At 40.8% G+C, this 20,210-nt stretch overlaps 1 protein-coding gene across 7 annotated transcripts in view; it reads right to left on the bottom strand.

The window, feature by feature from the left end:
- The window catches only part of LMF1 (lipase maturation factor 1), a 742,944-nt gene that overhangs the window by 12,825 nt on the left and 709,909 nt on the right, over positions 1–20,210 (bottom strand). For 6 of the 7 annotated variants that reach the window (XM_072600903.1, XM_072600855.1, XM_072600865.1 and 3 more), the window contains one exon: positions 15,281–15,393. In XM_072600903.1, the coding sequence (XP_072457004.1) occupies positions 15,281–15,393 (113 nt within the window). Of the gene's footprint in view, positions 1–4,021; positions 4,079–15,280; positions 15,394–20,210 lie in introns of all 7 variants that reach the window. The other variant, XM_072600875.1, reaches the window with a different exon arrangement.

Below are 20,210 nucleotides of genomic sequence, written 5' to 3'. Positions count from 1 at the left end.
AGAGATGAGGGCTATTCCTAGCCATCCAAGGAATGTCTTTGAAGTTCCATCAGTAACCCACTGAAAACTAGAGTAGGCTGACATGTCCTGCTTCTGTAAACAGCATTGCATTGCCTGGTGGTACAATAATCCCTCCTCCACACCACCAGCAGCAGGTATGAAGTCTGCCTGTCCCAACAGACTATAATCTTCATGGGACTGTGGAAGTCCATGGGTTACTGCTGAACCATCACATGGCACTTATACAATAGGTAGACAGATGCCTTATTTTGGAAGATTTTACCAGGCCATATAAAGGCACTACATGCTTCCATGAAGCCATCCACAGTCTCCCCAAAGGCAGAATTGCTTTCTCCCTTGTTCTCCTTTTCTCAATCTCCTCCCCTCTTCAGAGCCTCCAAAGAGCTACCAAAGTGATTGTCCCAAAGCCCAGGTTTGGCCATGTCATTCTGATTGCCTCTTGAATCAAGTACAGACTCTTCTGTTTGACATTTAAAGCCCTTCACTAACCCACCTTTCCAGTCCCGTTGTATAGTGCTGGCCTTCACTCCAGTGGAGTTAGACCTGCCTTCTTGTCCTTCACAGTGGCCACCATCTCTTGTCTTTGTGCCCTCCCATGCCAAGAATGCATTTCTTCTTCACTTCCACCTCTTAGAATTCCTAGTTTTCTTCCAAGTACCCCAGTTGCTAGTGTCTCCGCATTATCTTATTTGGTTTCTAATACATATATTATGAACAGGTAGGATTTACAGCAAGAATGCAAGGTTGATTTTGCATAAGGAAAATTATAATAGACCATATTAATAACAAAAATGATTAAAACCATGTTCTACCAATGACTGGAGAAAAGCTTTTAACATAATACAATACTCATTTCTGTTAAAAAAAAATACTACAAAGCATAGGAATAAATGAAGCTCTCTTTAATATTGTAAATAGTATCATTCTAAAGCCAAGAGTCAGAAATATTGTAATATTGATAAATTAGAGGCTAGTCCAATAGATCAGGGATAAAGCAAAGATATCCATGATCACAATTAATTTTAACATAGTGCTAGAAATGCTATCTATAACGAGATGACAGGAGGGAAAATTGAGTGAATGTGCATAGGCAAAGAGGAAACTTGGTAACTAGAGCTGAAATAACACGGGAGGTTCTTTTGTGGTATGCCTTTGGTCTTGAATTACAATTCTAGAGTTACCGAAATAATTCATAACCAACCACTGCTTGCATATTTACCTAGAATTTCGTAACTGTTATCCAGATAATCCAATATTGTCCAGGCTGCAAGCATGAAATTTTGCATAAGTTACTGGAGGGCTAGAGGAGTCAATATAGATAATAGATTTCTCAGATTTCCCTTGGGAATTCTTGGTGGTGCTAGTTAGCCAGTCTAGGTAAGGAAAGGGCCTTTAATACAAATGACTTGGCCAATCTCAATCACTGGGATGAATTTTGAAGTGGAAGATGGAGTGTTTGATATACAAAGACAGTGTGTCTCCTTATAAGAAGAGACTACAAGGTCTTTGGTTCTTATGAGGCTGAGGGTGGTTTAAAGATTGAAATTAGAATGCGCCCTCTTCCTAGTTCAAATGTAAGTAAAAATATGTAAGAATCACTTAATAAGCTATGCCTCATTTTTTTTCTACCAATTTTTCAAAATCCAACCTAAATGCTACCTTCCTAAGGAAGCTTACCTTGACCTCATTCAGTATAGAGTTTTCTCCTCAGACTGCTGTAGCATTTTTTTTTTTGGCCAAGACCTATGACTTTATTAGTATAAGGGAATTCCTTTGCAGGTGCTCTCTCACTGATAGAGATGGGCAATTTATAATTTTAGACAGCTGACTTGGGTCACTGAGAGATTAAGTGACTTACCCATGATCACATGATCAATCTGTACCCAACAAGGGGACTTCTGGATAAGATGGTGGGGTGTTAGGACCTAGAGGAACCTATTTCACTCATAAAGCTCTAAAATTGTGCCAGAAGAAACAATGATAAAGAAAGTCACCGAGAAATTAGTATGAGCTCCTCCATCCAGGTTAGGACTTCACAAGGAGACTTTCAGAAACCTGCAAAGGTTCTGAGCAGAAACAAGTCAGGGTAGGCAGGAGGCAGAGTATGCAAGCAATCGGGACCTAGAAGAGGAGACAAGACCACAGAGGTGCCCAGGGTTGGCTAGCTTGGGCCAGAGTAGGAAATGGGGCCTGACCAATGCCTAGTCAGCTCAATGCCTGGGCAACCCTGCCTGAACCTGAGCCCTCGCCCAGGTGGTACAAGCACCTTGTGCTTATAGACAAACATGAAGGAACTAGTGCAGAAGGAGGTGAGCAGGATCAAGAGAACAGTATATACAACAACCGAAACATTGGTTACAGAACTCTAATCTATTCAATGACCAACCATGATTCCAGATGCACAGGCTCCCAGAGTGGGTGATACTGCTCCGTCGGGGAGACTGGAGTGACCAAGGGGGCAGTAGTAGCCTCAGGGCAATTGTGGGGTATTGAATAAAAATAAAGGGGTGGTGGAAGCATAAGGAAAGAGAAGACAATTTTGAAAAACCATTCACACACATTTCATCTGTTGCGTTACATAATGTCACAGTAATTACATTATTTTCAAAATAAACACATAAAATGCAAGTCAAGTCTGCTAACAGATCTTAACAAGCAAATGTTAACAGGTGAGCGTGTCACACATTGTGCAGAAGTACAACATGCACCAGCAGGAACATGTGTACACAATGACTTATTTACAATACAACAATGTATGGTTACATGACATAATATTTTATCATTAAAATCTCAATGCAGGAAAAAAGTCACAAATTTACAATAAATATTAAATTTAAGATGTCACTTAAAAATATTTTATATTTTTTGAAATGATGCAAATTTTTTTTAAAAACCTGCTAAAGGGTTAAAGAAAGTATATTTGCAGGGAAGTACTGAGTATTGTTTTTAAAGAGGAGAGCAGGTCAAAAAGTTGTGGGAACCTCTGCTCTGGAAGAATCCTACCTCCTGTCCAAAAGGTGATGGTTTCAAAGAATACAATGAAGTGTAACTTTTTAGAATTGACCAAGGTTGTAATTTATTATTTATTTTGCTTGCTTATGCATATTTATTATAAGGGTTTTTGCATTTCATTCTTTGTTTTTGTAGTGGGGTGGGGGTCAGTAAGAGGGAAAGAGGTAATCATGATAGGACTGACTAAAATAAAATGAAAAATAAAAAGAAGAGAAAGGGGGTCATTTAAAAAAAAATGCACACAGGAGAACAGAAGGAAGGCCAGGAGGAAACAGGGATAAAGAGTAAAGCTTTGAAAGTTACATGCTGAATGTATTATATATTCAAAAAAGAAAAGCAAGCTGTATGTTAAGAAAGATTCAGTTTCATGCCCAATCTTTTAATTTTCTGTTTAATTTTATATATAGAAATGCTCATTTTATTTAGTGTTAAGGTCAGAATAAAAAATAAATAATTTATTGCTAAAATATCAATAATTTAAAAAAATCAACAAACACAGCTAGTATGATTCCAAGGTATAACTTGAACCCAAGTCTTCATGACTTCAAGGCTCTATCCAGTACATCTGTCTGCTAACTAATGCACTTATCACTTAATGTTTATCACTGTGATCTGTGTCCTATCACCCTCTTAGACTTCAAGTTATCTATACCATGTTATCTCCCTAAGGGCTTAGCAGAGTTCACTTTGAACAACAGGTCCTCTCGATTTCTCTGTTGCCCTTTTCGTGTTCTCCCATGTATCATACATGCTCATTTGTGTAAAATACTTTGGGGCACCATGTTTTCCCATTTATTAAGTGCTTATTACATGCAAAGCTCTGTAAGAGATACAAAGGTAAATCAGACACTGTCACTGGTCTCACGGAGCTTATAATTTAATAGGGGATGAAACAGGGTCACAAGTATGATATACGGTAAGAAGGGTAAAGGAGAGATCCAAACAAATCACCATAAAAAAATTTCCGAGGCAGAATAATGACTTTTACCTGATGGATGCAATGACAGGGGCAGCAGATCCCTAAGAGAAGACTCCTTGGATGGGCCTTGAAGCAAAAAAGAATTTTTACAGATGGAGATTAAGGAGGTAGTTCATTCCAGGCTGGAGAAAGCAGGATGAGCTCAAGGGCCAGCTAGGAGTCCATTTGGTTGGAATACAGACTGCTTCAAAGAGAACAATGGGAAATAAGGGTATGAAGGCAGTGTGGATCCAAAGAGCATCAGGTAAGGAATTTGTATTTTACCCTAAAGGTAATTAAGAGAGATTTTGAATTACAGATTAGTAATAATTAAAAAGAGCTCACATTTCTTTAGTAGCTCAAGGTTTAAAAGGCATTTTCCTTATGAGAGGCAGTATGGTATAAGGCATAGAGGGCCAGCCTTGGAGTCTGTAGACCTGGGTTCAAATCCCATCTTTGACTCAAACTGATTCTGGGACCCTGGGGAGTCACTTAATATCTCAGTCAATTCCCTCAGATTATAAATTTTAGAGAAAGGGTTGGTCTGCACTAGCATAGGGAGTTTCCTATAGCAAAAGAATCACTTGTCTGAACCTCCTTATCTAGTATCTACTTCACAACAACCTGACGAGATCAGGTAGTCAAACAACCATAAAAGACTCTAGGTATCACTTCTATCCTTTTCACTGAAGAAACTCAGAAAGGTTGGGATCATCCAAGGATTAGTAACAGAGGTTGCACCTGGAGTCAGGAAGACCCAAGTTCAAATCTAGCCTCAGACATTAGCTGTGTGCTCGAGCAAATCACTTGACTCTGTTTGCTTCAGTTTCCTCATCTATAAAATGAACTGGAGTAGGAAATGGCAAACCACTCCAGTGTCTCTGCTAAGAAAACCCTATGAAGAGTTGGATATGACTGAAACCAATGAAGAAGAATGAGTAACAGAAAGAGGATTAGAACCCAGGTCTCAAATTAAACCTAAGGAATGGCAGCACAAGTGTGAATTTATTAAAGTGGAAGCTGAATACGGCTCATTGAATGATCATTACATTTGGAGTCAGAAGACTCATATTAAAATATGCGATTTGCCACCTACTACCTGTGTGACCTTTGGAAAACTACCTAACTTCTCTGGACCTCAGTTTTCTCCCTTTTAAAATGAAGGGGCTGGACCATATGACCTCTAGGATTCTCTCCAGCACTACATCTATGATCTTATGATTCTTTTTTTCTGAGTCTGATCCCAGACAGATTTTGGCTGATTTGTAGCTAAGATAGCTCTCAGAAGCTGGTCCCAGGGCCTGAGATCATGCCTTTGTGTCAAGCCAACCACCGCTCCCTGCTTTTTCCCCTTTTTGACAGCATGGTATCATTGGGGGAGATGTTAGTCTGGCAGTTAAGAGACTTGTATTCAAATCGTAGCTCTGATACTGCCATGTGACTAGTAGACAAGTCTCTTCTCTTCTGCGAAATGCACAGAACGGTGATAATAGTTGCCTCCATCTGCCTCACAGGGTATGGGGAATAAAGTATTTTGCAAACCATAAGACACTAGAGAACTATGGGCTATTAAAATCCTGTAGCTCCTTCCCCCCAATAGAATCAGCAGAATGCTACAGGATGTTTATTTCAAAGGTCTTTTCATTGGAAGGCACAGAAATGAATAGAAACTGCTTTCTGAATGATATCTGTTCTTAAGAGATGGAGTTTAGCTAAGAGACTATTGCCTTCCTTTCATGAAGCTCACAGCTCAGTCCTTCAAAGAGCTTCAGGAAACCTGACAAGCAGCCCATGCAGGGAGGAATGGGCAGAGATTCATGGCTTGGGCCATTTGGAAGAAGCAACGCTCTCTTGGGCAGTGACATACTTTGCAAACACACTTTTGGTATCAAGGGCTTTCAAGTTGCAAGAGATCTTTGAGGTCATCCACTCTACCATCCTCATTGACACAGGAAGAAAAGGAGGCCCAAAGTCACAGAAAGAATGAGTTAGAAGAGCAGAGGTCACAGAACCACAGCAACGTTTTGAGTCTGGAGGGACCTCAGGGGTAACTTGGCCATCTCCAACTACCAGACACCAGAGTCCAGTCATCCAGCCTCTTCTGGAAGACCTCCACCTCTTGAGGCAGCTCATTCCACTTTTGGATAACCCAAGTGGTTAGGGGGCTTCCTTTGACATCAAGCTTAAATCTACCACTTTTCAGCTTCTCATTTCTCTTCATTTGGCTCTTTGGAGACAAACAGAACAAGGCTCTCTTCCACATGATGGCCTTTGAAATACTTAATAACAACCATCACAATCCTCCTGAGTCATTTCCAAGCTAATCTTCCCCAAATCCTATTTAACTTCTCATGATGTAGATGCAGGTGCTGTTACCATCCTAGTTACTCTCCTCTGAATGTTTTTCTGCTTATCGATGTCCTGAAACTTTAGCACCCAAAGTGAACACAGTCCTCTTGATGTGGTCTACCCAGGGCAGGGAACAGAAGGACTCTCCCCATCTCACTCTTGGAAGCTATTTTTGGCCATCACATCACAATACTGAATCATATTGAGCTGTAGTCCAATACAACCTCCACATCTTTTTCAGATAAACTGCTGTCTTACCATGTTTTCTCCATCTGTATTTATAAAGTTGATTATTTGAACCCATGTATATTTTACATTTATCCCCTTTAAATTACATCTTACTCAATCCAACCCAATACTCTTGCCTGTCAGAATATTTTTGGATGCTGATTCAATCCTCCAGTATGTTAACTGTACCTATCAATTTCATGTCATCTGGAAATCCAATGATAATGCCACCTTTCCCTTCAACCCAGTCATTGATAACAATGTTAAATAGCACAAGGGCAAGCATAGATCTCTCAGGCACTGAGATTTAAACCCAGGTCTTTTTACTCCAAATCTAATACTCTGGGGGTCAGTGTCCTGGTTTTCTACAGCTTAAGTACCCCCAGCATCCTCTCTCTACAAGGGCAGAAATGTTCTGTACATGCACAGTTGTCTAGGTGGAAGTAAAAGTTTTTAAAAGATCAAATAAACTTTTTTTTCCTTTGTTACTGGCACAACACTCTAAAGTATTTCTTAAGTGGAGATGGCAATAGTTTAATCCGTGATGGGTAATAGCTTTATGAATTATCCACTGGATAGCCATGTTGGCCACATTTACCATCTATAAATATCCATTTCCATCCACTACAGGCTCACACCCAATTAAGCTGCACATTCAACAATGTTCTCATTTTTAATCAGTCACCTGTTTTTCATTTTAAGTTTATCACACTTGGAAAAAAAAAAATCTAACTTTTTTTTTTTAGATGTAAAGAAAGCTACAAACATCAGCCTAAGAAATTTCATTTTGAGGCATTAACTCATTTTGAAAGTCCCTTGGCTATTTGAGGTGTAGAGTTTCCATTAGCAGAACAAAATCCATGAAGTCGGAACTTCACATCCTTATGGAAAACAGTCCCTTCCCCTAATTATTCAGTCTAGCAAGGAATGAAAATAATTAAGTCTCAAAATCCCCTTTTAGAAAGGGGCATCAAGAGGGGGAAATGAAGATTTTTCTACCTAGCTACTGAAAAATAGGACCATCCTGAGCCAAAAGTAAGGATAATGGAAAGATTACTCTAGGAAGAGAGTCAGAAAAACCTGGTTGGAATTACGCCTCAGCCTTACCAGCTTTATGATTTGGGCAACCTACTCAACCTTTCTAAGCCTCAGTTTCCTTACCAGTAAAATGGGAAAATCTGCTTTATCTGCTTCACAGGCTCAGCATGAGGAAAGTGCTTTATAAATCTCAATGTTCTACAGAAGTGCGAGTTATTGATGTCAATAATAATACTTAAATATCTGGATAGAAGGCCTGTGGTATGAATTTGTGAGGCTCAATAGAGGCTTTCCCCTCAATTTCCTGACTTGTTTTATACAGTGTCTATTTAAAAACAACAGTGGTAGCTACACAAACTAAATGTATTATGTGTGCCAATTGTAACTGTTAAGAATTCACTTAAAAATTAGAAACTGTGCTTTATGCATTGAAGTTTTTCATCCTTTGTCAGAGGTGAGAGGGGCATCATGGCACATATGACAGAACGGTGGATTTGGAATCAGGCAGACCTGGTTCACATGTGACCTTTGACACTAGCCATGCAACTCTGGGAAAGTCACCTTTATAGGTTTCAAGTAAGAACCACATTTATCTATCAAGTCACAGAGAGGTAAGATCTGTTATCAGTGAAATCACTAGTGTCTTTCTCATGTGAATCATAATTCAAACAGGCCTTACATATTGCATACTGACAGGGACTAGGGGATATTGGCAAAGCACTTAATGAATTGGTATTGGGAGTAAAGGAAGGCTAGAGTTCGTAATCTCATTAAGGTTGGATCTTACCTCAATCCCCTATGGGCCATGCTAATTCCTAGCCAGAGATAAAATCTTGAAGAAAAGTTATTTGTTACAAGAAATAGTCACATGGATATTGTGCTGGACTAGATATGTCAAGGGTCTAGTCCCAGCTGTGTGCCTGACTTGACCTTGGAAAAGCTAATTCCTATTTTTGTGCCTCAGTTTTCTCTCTGTAAAATGAGGGGATCAGATTGAATGATCTTTTAAGGCCCCTTCCAGATGTACAAATCAATGATTTCATCTTATCTTGGGAGGTCTCCCTCTAAAATCTTCCCTTGCTGCCTCAGGGTGATATGGAGGTGATTCTGGACTCCTGCCATACAAAGACCAGTCCTAAGTTCAAAGAAGCCACCATCAGATACATGGCCACCAGATAAAAGTTTTGGCCATGGCAAATCATGACACATGAATAGATTATAGGCTTCATTGATGGAAGAACACCACTAGTGTTCCCAACACCAACAAGATCCTCTATTTTTCAAAATATCAAGTTATTTTTAAGAAGTAGGTTACATAAACAGTCTCATTCTCAGCCTTCCCTGAGATATAACCACGTGGTATTGGAGAAGTTATGTTTGGTGACTGATCTTAAAAAGCATAAGAGGTGAGGCCAGGAAATTCATCACAGAGGCACATCATTGATCTTAATGTCCAGGAGGAGAAGTTGCATAAGACAGGGCTAGGGATAAACAACACTGAACATGCAAAAGCGGAAAGAACCAGGATGGAGTCAAAGGCTCTGGGTTTTAATTTCAGGTTGGCCACATTGAACTGGATAGCCTCGAACATTTCTTTCAGAGCTAGGTCTGTGATTTTGTGACAGCTCAGACCAACGTGTCATAGGACAAGAGACAGCATAGGCCTTAAGATGCAGACCGTTGACGCTAGTATCATTAGGAAGCTGACCATGAAGTCACTGCCCTGTGTAATGTTACAGCATTCATTTCTTTTCATTTTGCATGTATCGGTGTACATGCTGCACGCACCCACACAATCATTGAATCTAATCCAATAAGCATTTATGTGCGAGGCACTGTGTGAGGTGTTAGCATTATAAAGACAAAATGAAAAATGGTTCTGGTTCTGAAGCACTTTACTTTCTGCTTGTACCACCTTCCAACTCAATGTTTAATAAACCTACATTTGGTACCTTCCCCCTGAGGGTGGCTAAGAATGGCGTCACAAACATGACCTCCTTGGATCAGTGACAGGGCTGTCGTTGCCTTTATGCAATCTTTCTTACAAGTCTTGACCCTTTTTCAGATATTGCTAAAGGCTTCAGGGAACTCAGCAGTGCACTGGGGGTCACAATATTCAAAAGGAGCTAACTCTGAGCCTGGGACTCCAGACCCAGCCCTTATCACCAGCCTTCCTCTGTCTCCTCACTCTCATCCCCTTATTGAGTAATGTGTTCAAGATCACATACAAAATAGGTAGCAGAGTCTATGACTCTAAATCCAATGCTTTTTCTACTATATCTTGACACCTCCTACTAGTTTTTTCCCCTATAACATGTCCTTTGTATGTTACTGGATTATTATTAATATTTTCTTTGATTTAGACCTCTGATTTTATCAGTGTACACAACTTCTGATGAGAATACTCTCTCTACCAACGTAGACTGGCAACTCGTATATAAATACACACACGCACACACACATCTTAGAGCATGACCTAAGAGACACTCAGAAGTTAAGGGAGGTGCCCATGTTCTCACAGCTAGTATATGTCAGAAGCAAAATGTGAACCCAGGTCTTTCTGGTTCCAAGGCTGGACCTATATTCATTATTCCAAAAAAAAACCAAAAAAAAAACCAAACCTACGGAAGTATAAAATTCTAGAGCTGGAAGGAACCTCCATCTCCCTTTAGTCTGATCCATTGACAAGAGGAATCTCTACTGTAGCGTACCTAAGAAGGGGTCAGCCAGCCTCTGCTTGAAGACTTTCACTGAGTAGGACTACCTCTTCTTGAGGCATTCTACTTCATTTTTGCAGCTCTAATTGCTGGGAAGTTTTTCCTGATATCAAACCTAAACTGGTTTCCTTGACTAACTTCTACCCATTATTCCTGGTTCTGCCCTTGGCGACCAACTCTCCCCACCCTAAGTTTAATCACTCCTTCAAATGCCTGAAGATAGCTGTAGTCCCATCCCTTTTACCCCTGACCCTCTGAGTCTTCTCTATGCTAATCAAACTTAGATCCCTCCACAAATCCTTATATGACATGGACTCAAGGTCCTTATTAATGTTCTTAAACCACAGCACCAGGACTCTATACAGTACTCCAGATAAGGTTTGACAAGGGCAGAATACAATGAGATGATTAGCTCCCTATGCTTTGCAACTGTGCCCTTCTTAGGCACATAGCCCAAGGTTATACTTGCCTTTCTGGCTGCCACACCACACTGCTGACTCAGATTGAGTTTACAGTACACTAAAAACCCCAGGTCTTTTTCAGAACAACTGCTATCTAACCGTGTTTCTCCATATTGGAAATCTGATGTTATTTGATCCCAAATGTGACTTTGCTTTTTATCTCTTTAGAGTTTCATCTCATTAGATTCAGCCCCATATTCCTGGTTGTCAAGATCTTTTCGGATCCTGATAATCATCCATTGTCTTACTTATCCCTCTTCTTGTTGTGTCATTTTCGAAGCACAATGAGCACTTGTATCTATATCTTTATTCAAACTAACTCATTAATAATATTAGTAAATAACAATGGAAAATATATAGGAGAATGATGGGAGATTAGGCTAGAAAAGCAGGCTAAGATCAGATAGAGAATCTTCCATGCAACACTTCCCAACTAATAGGCATCTTCCTAATGCACAGGACTGACCATGCTACTAATTCCCTTTCTCAAAAACATGCAATGATTCCCTATTTCCCACCTATGGGAGAATGGGTACAGGGAAAGAGAACCAAATTTGGAATTACAGGAGGTATGTTTGAGTCCTAGTCTGGAGACCTGACATGTCACCGAAGGCAAACAACCTATCCCTTTGAGACTCAGTTTCCTTGTCTACATAAAGTAGGTATAATTATATTTGCTCTATTTACATTACCCAGCTGTTGTGGGGATCAAAAGACACAATACATGTTCAGGAATTTACAAACTGAAAAAGTATTTAACAGATATAAGGTATCTTCATTATTCATCATCATCTTCATCACTGAATCAAACCAGGTATTCAAAGTCTCTCCCAGTACCACCCTCTCCACCTGCCCACAGTTTGGTCTCAGTCTTCTTTTCCAGCCTCATCGCCCACGTTTCTCCAGTCAGAATGGACTTGTAGGTACTGAGCTCTAGGTTACTATGGATGGAGCTGAAATCTTTTTATGGTATCACTCATTTCACAGAACTTCTAGGGAAGCCTATTCCCTACAGCATGAGGGTTCTGGGAGACCACATTAAGTCCCCAGCACCAATCCTCAATGCCCTATTTGTCTAAATAACACAGGCCAAGCTAATCAGGTTTGGGAACTCTCCGTAAACATTATTAAAGTTGTATCCTTTATCAGCAAGGGACGTTGCTGACATATCCCAGAGTGGCTTTTCTAGAAATAATTAATAGAAGGCCTGCAAGAATCCACTTGGATTTCAGCCAGCTTGTCATTATCCAGGTGTAACAGATCTCCTGATTGGAGAACTCAACAAAGTACAATATTAACCAAAAATGCAGTTTCAACAATAAATGGGAGTTTATGGGCCTTCGTTTGTTTGTGAGTCTCTTGGCAATGGATTACACACTCTATATCACAGCCCTGTGGCTGCAGAACCTGACTGCCTGGCAGAGGAGGGAAGAGAAGGGCATGCTATACGAAGAGGTTGTCATTTTCATCATGAAGCAGGGGAAGAGGGCGCGTCTGTACATTTTTGACTGCTTCTTGTCTCCTCAATTAGACTGCGAGCTCCTCAAGGGCTGGGCCTGTCTTTGTATCCCCAATGCTTAGCCCATTTTCTGACACATAGTAGGTGCTCAGTAAATGCTTGGCGTTTACTAATGCTAATACACATTCAAGAATTCAACAGAACAAAGCCATATTCAGTTCATCAAGAAGGAGGCAAAGTAATGACATGGAATGACAACATTATGCAATTTAGTGTCTCACTGATCATTTTGACTTCACAGATCATTCATTAATTTGTTCATGCAACCGACATTTACTACTACATAAAGGTCTCTGTGCCACATTTCTTGTACTCATGGAACTCAAAGTCTACTAGAAGGCTTGTGACACATAAACCAATGATTATAACACAAAACAGATAAATGCATTAAAAGTGGTATGAAGTCCAAGGCAGCTGGGAAATAATTTTCTACTGGGGAAGAAGATTGGAAGGCTTCATGGAGGAAGTGGGATTTGAATTAGGCTTTGAATGACTGGCAGGACTGCCATGGGAGGTGAGGACTGGAGGGTGATTATTCCAGGCTGACCCAAACAAACTCTCATTGTGAAGTTATGGTACCTACAATATGGCTGAAGTCCAAATGTTGGTTAATATGGGCAGTAAGGGAAGAATAATTTGTAAAATAATTAATTGTACTTCTGGTTAGCTATTCCCAAGACAAATTATTTGTAAAATAAAGAATTTTGCTTCTTTCAGAGCTATTAGCACAGGAAAATATATGTGCTGAACTGGGTTGCTTGATATGAAACATAAGATTTGTGAAACCCAAACACATTTTCATTTACTAGCAGCAAGTAAAAGTGACCAAATACTTTACTTAAGTATTATTCTTTGGAATAGAAACCATATACCAAAACAATCTGTGAATTTGCTAATTGTTCGTTTTTTACTGTGCTTTTTAACAGTTGACCTTTCTTTTGACATCTTTTTCTGTTGGGAAATGAAGGATAAGATAGAAAGCATTAATCTCCATTTACCTCCTAGACATTGCTTCCTGTGTGGGTAACTGATGTTAATTGTCATTATCAAACTTATTTCCTGTAGGACAAATAAACCACTGAATTCTCCTAATCTTATGGGAAAGGAGAGCCTGAGGACATATACAACTGGGATAAACACTGGCACCAGTATCCCTAGCTGCATATTTTTTTTTCTGACATCAGGATCAAATGACCCCAAACTACAAGGCACATGATCAGGGAGAATCAAAGCCCAACAGAATGTTAGAACCAGAAGTTCGGAAGCCTCCAAGGCTCAGGGAGAGAAACTCACACAAAGTCATAGAAACAAAGATTTAGAGCTGGATGTGATCTTAGAGGCATCAGATCCAAGGCTGTCCTTCTTTTAGAGATGAGGAAAGTGAGGGCCAGAGAAGTTAGGCCAAGACCACAAGGGTATTCTGGGATTTGAATCTATGTCCCTCTAACACCAAACCCTGGCCCTTTCCACTGTATGATGTACACAGTGTTTAATGGCAGGATCTAAACTTGAACTCTAATGGTTGAACTCCCAAATGATTGGCTTCATTCCCTCAGGTCCTGCCATAAAGTCACTATACAGTGACTCGTTACTGGGTGGGTAGAGACCACTGTATTATATTGCCTTGTTCAGTTTTTATCTTGAAAGAGATCCAGTTCAACAAACATTTCATCTCAACAAGCATTTATGAAGTACTTGTGTGCCAAATACTGTACTTGATGCTGGGAGGAAAAGACAATAATGAGGTAATCCTTCCCCCTCAAGGAGCTGATACTTTATTCTCTGTCAGTGCCATGAGAAATGAGTCAGATTCTCTGGTCACTGAAGTGAAGACAAAGTAAGAGGCAGTCAGGGAGAGAGAAGATGGATAGAGGCTGCTCAGGAAGAGCCATGTTTGAAACCAATCTCAGACACTTATGGCTGTGTGACCCTGGGCAACTCAGCCTCAGTTTTCCCATCTACAACATGAAGATAATTAATAATAGCCCCTACCTCACAGGGTTGTTGTGAGGATCAAGTCATAAAAGTGCTGATATAAATCAATGGGTTTTGAGTGTTAGTGCTTAAATGTGTGACTCTGGGTAAGTAACTTCTACTCTCTGGGCTCCTTTGTCCTCATATGTAAAATAGAATGTCTGGGACACTGTGATCTCTAGGGTCCATTCCAGGTTTACTGCCTATGAATCTATAAGATTTATTTCATTAAGGTGGATGGGCAATGAGCTTGCACTCTGAGAGTTTTCAACAAGAGGTGTTCTAAATCACTTAAATTACTCTGGGACTGATGGTACAGTTGTTGAATTATAACACAGATATGCCTTTTCTGGCAGAATTCTGTCTTCAGGTTTTGAAGGGCTGTCATGCAGAAGGATGAGATTCATTCTATTTGGCCCCAGCAGGGGACAACCAGGAGCAATGGGTAGATGTTGCAAAGGGATAGATTTCAGCCTGAAGTCAGGAGAACCTTCCTACGGACAGGGTGTTCTTCCTAACTCCCTGCCAATTCTGAATTGGCCATTCCCTCCTGCTCTGTAGCCTTCTGAGTATTTCTCTCCAAGCAGAGATGGTTCTCCTCACTAAGTAACTAAATAAAGGAAGGACAAAAAAGAGAGCTCCTCTCTGCTGATTCTCTTTCTTAGCATCTCTACTCAAAGGTTTTAGCTCAAAAAGGCTGAAATTTGATTATAATCTATGTGGAGGTTATCTACAGATCTCAATTTTCTGTACTCTCTATCTACCATTATGAGAGGTGACTGAGCACCCTCAACAGCACTCACTATTCAGCACTTTGTACTTAGAGTTGGGGAAAGGATGGGAAAAGGCACCTTTCTGGCTTTTGAATAGTTTAAATAGATAGAAATGCACTCATTGGTGTGAACAATGAGGACCTCTGGAAAATAAACCCCAATCAATCCACTCTGAGAGTCTATTGTGAAATTTGGAAGATCCCCACCTTTCTTGCTGAGAAGTGTCTTACCTGGGGGGGTCTTTGCCCTCAAATGGATTGAATGCAATCAGGGACAGGGCATCTGAGTCATTGGCTAAGAGCTTGCCTGCCAGGTGGAATATCCAGTCATTTTGCTCATAGGTCTGTTGGGAAGAAAACACACAAAAGCTGTCAGTCTCAGTTGGCCAAAGACTACACAATTACCAGTTTCACCGTAAGGGCTAGTACTAGCAAAATTCGGGGTGCCTTCAATTCATCAGCAAGATTTCCCACAAAAGTCCCATCTGGGTACCCAGATGGTAATCAGCTCAGGTACCAACTAGAAAAAGGAAGTGAGGTGAAGGGAATAATCATTTATATAGCAACTACCTACTCTATGCCAGGCACCAGGCTAAGCACTTTACAAATATTATCTCATTTAATCCTCACAAATAATCTTACTAATATGATATTTATTTTACAATTGAGGAAACTGAGGCAGAGATCAAGAGACTCGCCCAGGGGCACACAGCTAGTTAGTGTCTGAGGCCCGATTTGAACTCAGGTGTTGCTCATTCCAGACCCAGCACCAAACCTTTCCTGAGTCCCTGGTGATTCCTCCCCTCCTCTGATCACACAGCAACCATTTAAGGACCTATCACATAATGCCTTGTGCTACGGCTAGGGAGATCTAAGGACAGAGAAGACATGATCTCTGACCTCAAGGAGCTATGATTTAAGAGAAAGGATTCTAGTTTGTATGATTTGTATTTATCTAGTTTGTATTCATTCATATACATGTGTCCCATCTTCCATGGCAGTGAGGGCGGGGTGGGTGTGGAGGGCAGCATCCAGACCTGTGATTTCACTGACGTAGGGATCTCTACCAATGCAGATAAGCAGCTATTCTGCAATGTCTAGTTCTACAAGGGCAAGGATTCTGGGTTTTCTGTAACTGTGGTATCTGCTCTAAGGACCTTGCAGAAGACTCCACACATAGTAGCTCCACCCATGTCCTGGATGAATGGGATGCTTTAGCTTGGGGAAACTTAAGTCATCTCAAAATTCTTCTCATGGTGCTTTGTAACTCCAGCTCTACAAGAGAGGAGGGAAAGGAATGATTTAACCTTTTCACATAATACCATCTGGCACCATTAAGGTGTGTACTGGCAGCGTGGTGGCCCCGCAGGTTGACATATCCCAGGTTTAATTTCCTTCAGGATGTGGTTAAGACTCATCTGTTACTTTCAAGAGCTGTCTCCCAGACAGAAGCAAATGGACTAAACTGTGCTCAGAAGAGCTGGCTTCTGGTTCTGACTTCTGATTGTGGACAGTTCATTCAAACTCTCTGAGGTTCATTTTCTTTCAGTTAAACAGGAAGAACACTGACCATCCTTTCTGTACCTCACAGGATTAGATAAGGAAAAATAGGATGATACTTATAAAGGTAATTGGGACTTTTCACGGGGAATGAGGGATATGTCATATATATTATAATTCTGTGGATCAAGGATGTAAGAATAAGAGGCAGTGTGATGCAGTAGAGACCACTCTGAAGGACAGGAAACCCAAATTCTAGACTGGAATCTGCCACTGCCATACTTTGTGATTAAAAGCAAATCCCCTTCCCTCTCTGTGCTCCACTGTTCTCTAAAATGATTAGATGGGCTCCATGGTCTCCTCTACCTCTGAAATTCGTCAAATTGTATTCTCTGCCAAGAGAATCACTCCAGATATCCTATTATGTTAAGCAAGGCAGGACAACCTCTGGGGGGGTGTGTAGGGTGGACAAACAAATCTCCAGTGTCAGGCCACTGGACAGCATTCTCAGTAGGACTATACTGCTCTACGCACTGAGAAAATACAAAAAAAAAAAAATCTCATTGATCATACAGATCCCTAGACTTCTGGTCATCCCCTGAAGCTGAGTGATGATTTATTGGTTCATTCAGTACATATCTATTATGCACCTACTATGTACAAATCACTGTTGCATTGGAATGCACCTCAGATAAAAGTCTCAGACACTGCAATTTCCCCACAAAATGTCCTCCTCTTCCCAAATTATTTTTGCAAGTAAACAGCAGGGGACACTGTGGGAGAGCTAAACCCCGCAGCTGTACCTGCAGACTGTAACTAATGTAGAACATCAATTATGACAAGAGTTTACTCGGCAAATCTTTCATAATGGTAGAGTTTGTTTTTTTTTGTTGCTATGGGAAACAGAAAGAAAAGTGAGTGGAAGCTGCCAAATACTAAGAAGAGGGAGAGCAGCTCCCACAATAGCAGATCTGCCCAGCTTTGGCCTACATGCTGCATGAGATCGGACTTTTTCCTTCCTGCCAAGTTTGGGGTTTTCAAAGTAGCTCTCGAACAGTCTGCTACTTCAGTGTTTCTACTGGGTCAGGTGGATGTATTTAGCTGCTGGTTAGTGACTGTGTCTGTCCCAACAGCTCAGGCTGGGGAGGAAAATTTCTCCTTTTTGTTTGAACTGGGACTTTGGTGGAATGTGGAAGTAACTAGTTACTGCTAGTAACAGTAACTCTACAGATGACATGCTTGTTCTACGGCATTTTGTAGTTTATAGGACACCTTCCTCCCCAAAGTTCTGTGAAGGAGGCAGGACAAGTAAAGTTACCTTCATCTTATAGATGAGCAAAGTGAGATCCAGATAGGGAAGGGAACTTGCCCATGATCACAAGACTGGTGGGTGGGAGAAGCAGGCCTCCAGTCAAGGCCTTCTGATTTCAAATCCAATGCCTTCCATTAAACTCCCAGAAAACTATGGTAGTAATACCTCTCTCCACCACCACCACTTCCCCCCAGCTCCATACACAAAGACTACATTAAGAAGGTTGTTTTCTCCTGCATGGTGGAATGGAGACAGAAGTGAACCTGGAGTCAGAAGACATGGGCTCAAGTCCAGACTTTACCAGTATATGACTTTGGGCAAATCCCTTGTCCCTAGGTCTTATTCTCCTCCTTTGTAAAATGAGGGGAGTAGATTCGATTTATGGTTGAGATTCCCTTCTCCTTTCTGAGCCTCATTTTGCTCTGCTAAAGAGTTTGGGCTAGCTGATCTCTAAGATTCCTTCAGGCTTCAAATCCTAAGATCTATGATCCTATGTGGCCACTGGACCTTGTATAATTAGTGGGTTGATACCAAAAAGATCTGAATTATAAAAATAAAGTAGCAGTTAATAAGCACCACTATAGGTCCTTGTTCCCAAAGCAAAGAAGCACTTCCAGTAGTTCATGTAATAAACAAGTGCTGTGAATTAGCTGCCATTTTATTGATTTGTAGCCCTGGTCTGACTTGCCAAAGGAGGTGAGGATGATAGGCACATGTGGTAATCACTGGCCACCTGGCATGAGCACTGCAAGCATTCCTGCTGTGCATGGTGGAGCAAACTCCGCACATTTTCATTGGGGTTTAAATAACACAATGGAAAAAAGCAGCAGAGGCTTGAGTTTCAGGGCTGCTAGCACAGAGAGGGGGTGGGTTATGCTTAGCAGCAGCATCATATGGATGAAGATGCCAAACATGTGACCCCCAAGCTCATTCAATTGAGTTAGCCCTTGGACAATAAACAAGATGATCACTCTAGTGGTCCTTAAGCCCAGGAAAAGGATACTTCTGGAAGCAGTCCTTGGTAGGGAGAAAGGAAACTAGACTTAGTGCTCCAAGAGCCAGGTTCTAATCTTGGCTGTGCTCCATAATGACAGTATGGACCTTGGACAAGTCATTCCCTTTACTGAGCTCCCATTCCTTCTCTGCAAAATGGGGGATCTGGACTAGATATGAGGTCTTTCCTAACTATGATGCTCTATGGGTGAGGGACAGAAGTCGTTAAGTTTCTATGAGAATGCCTTGTTATTCTTTTTTAAAAGTCTTGCATACAAAAGAATAAAACTTGCCAGAAAAATGAATGAATGAAAAGCAGGGATCAATCAAACCATTACTGAAAATGATGTATGCCTTTAGGCTGAGGTCTGAATCATCTCCTGTGAAGTGCAGGGAACTTGGCATCCATTTGGGGAAAAGGAGGAGGAATTGTTGGGTAAGTGCGCTTCTATGGCAGGAAGTCCTGAAGTCAGTTAGTGGAGACTCTGAGATTTCTTCTCACTTGAGCTCATGTTACAAGTGTCCCAGCATCACAGAAAGACAGGAGTGTGCTCTTTGTTTTCTGTTCAGGAACTGAGCCTTCTTTGGGCCTAGGCTGAGTGGCCCAAGTTCCAATCCTGACTATTACTTTCTATGTGACCTTCCCCATTCTGAGCTTCCTCAGTTTCCTTTTCTGTAAAAGGAGAAAGTTAGATGACCTCCAAGATCCCTTCTAGGTTAGGCACTCTGTGGCTTAAGGACTGGTAAAGCATAATCCATTTATTTCCTTTAATGCTAAGTGTATCTTAAGAATAAAGGGGGGATTAAATGTCATAGCTAAATCACTGAATCCAACAATATACATTTATTAAGTAGATTTATGTGCCAAGCACTGGCAATACAAATACAAAGAATGAGGGAATCTCTCCTCTCAAGGAGCGTATATTCTAATAGGGGAGATAATAAATAATAAGGTAATGATAAGATACCTAAGATATAGAAGTTCCTTATTTCTGGCCCTGTTAACAGATCAACATGAAGAACAAATCCTTCCTTGGTACCTTATAAAATGATCCCAGAATCTTTGGATGTGAAGAGATAACAGGTAAACCACAGTAGCATGATACAATATAGGGGTTCCGTGGATAGACATCTAGAGGTGGAGAGGGAACTTGGATGGGAAACTAAAGGTATGTATTTTCACTAGTCTCTAACTGAAACTTAACATTGCCTTAAATTATTAATTTAAAAAGTTGTTCTGAGAAGGGGTCCATTCATAGACTTCACTAGACTAATGAAGGGGTCCATGAACACTGCCCCCTCCCCAAAAAAGAAAAGCTCTTGATACAGTACGAAGATGTCAGGAGATCAGGGTTA

The sequence above is a fragment of the Notamacropus eugenii genome, chromosome 1 (assembly GCF_028372415.1).
Source record: "Notamacropus eugenii isolate mMacEug1 chromosome 1, mMacEug1.pri_v2, whole genome shotgun sequence".
Taxonomy (NCBI): domain Eukaryota; kingdom Metazoa; phylum Chordata; class Mammalia; order Diprotodontia; family Macropodidae; genus Notamacropus; species Notamacropus eugenii.
The sequence above is the reverse complement of the archived record's forward strand: the minus strand, read 5'-3'. Positions and strand labels throughout refer to the sequence as shown.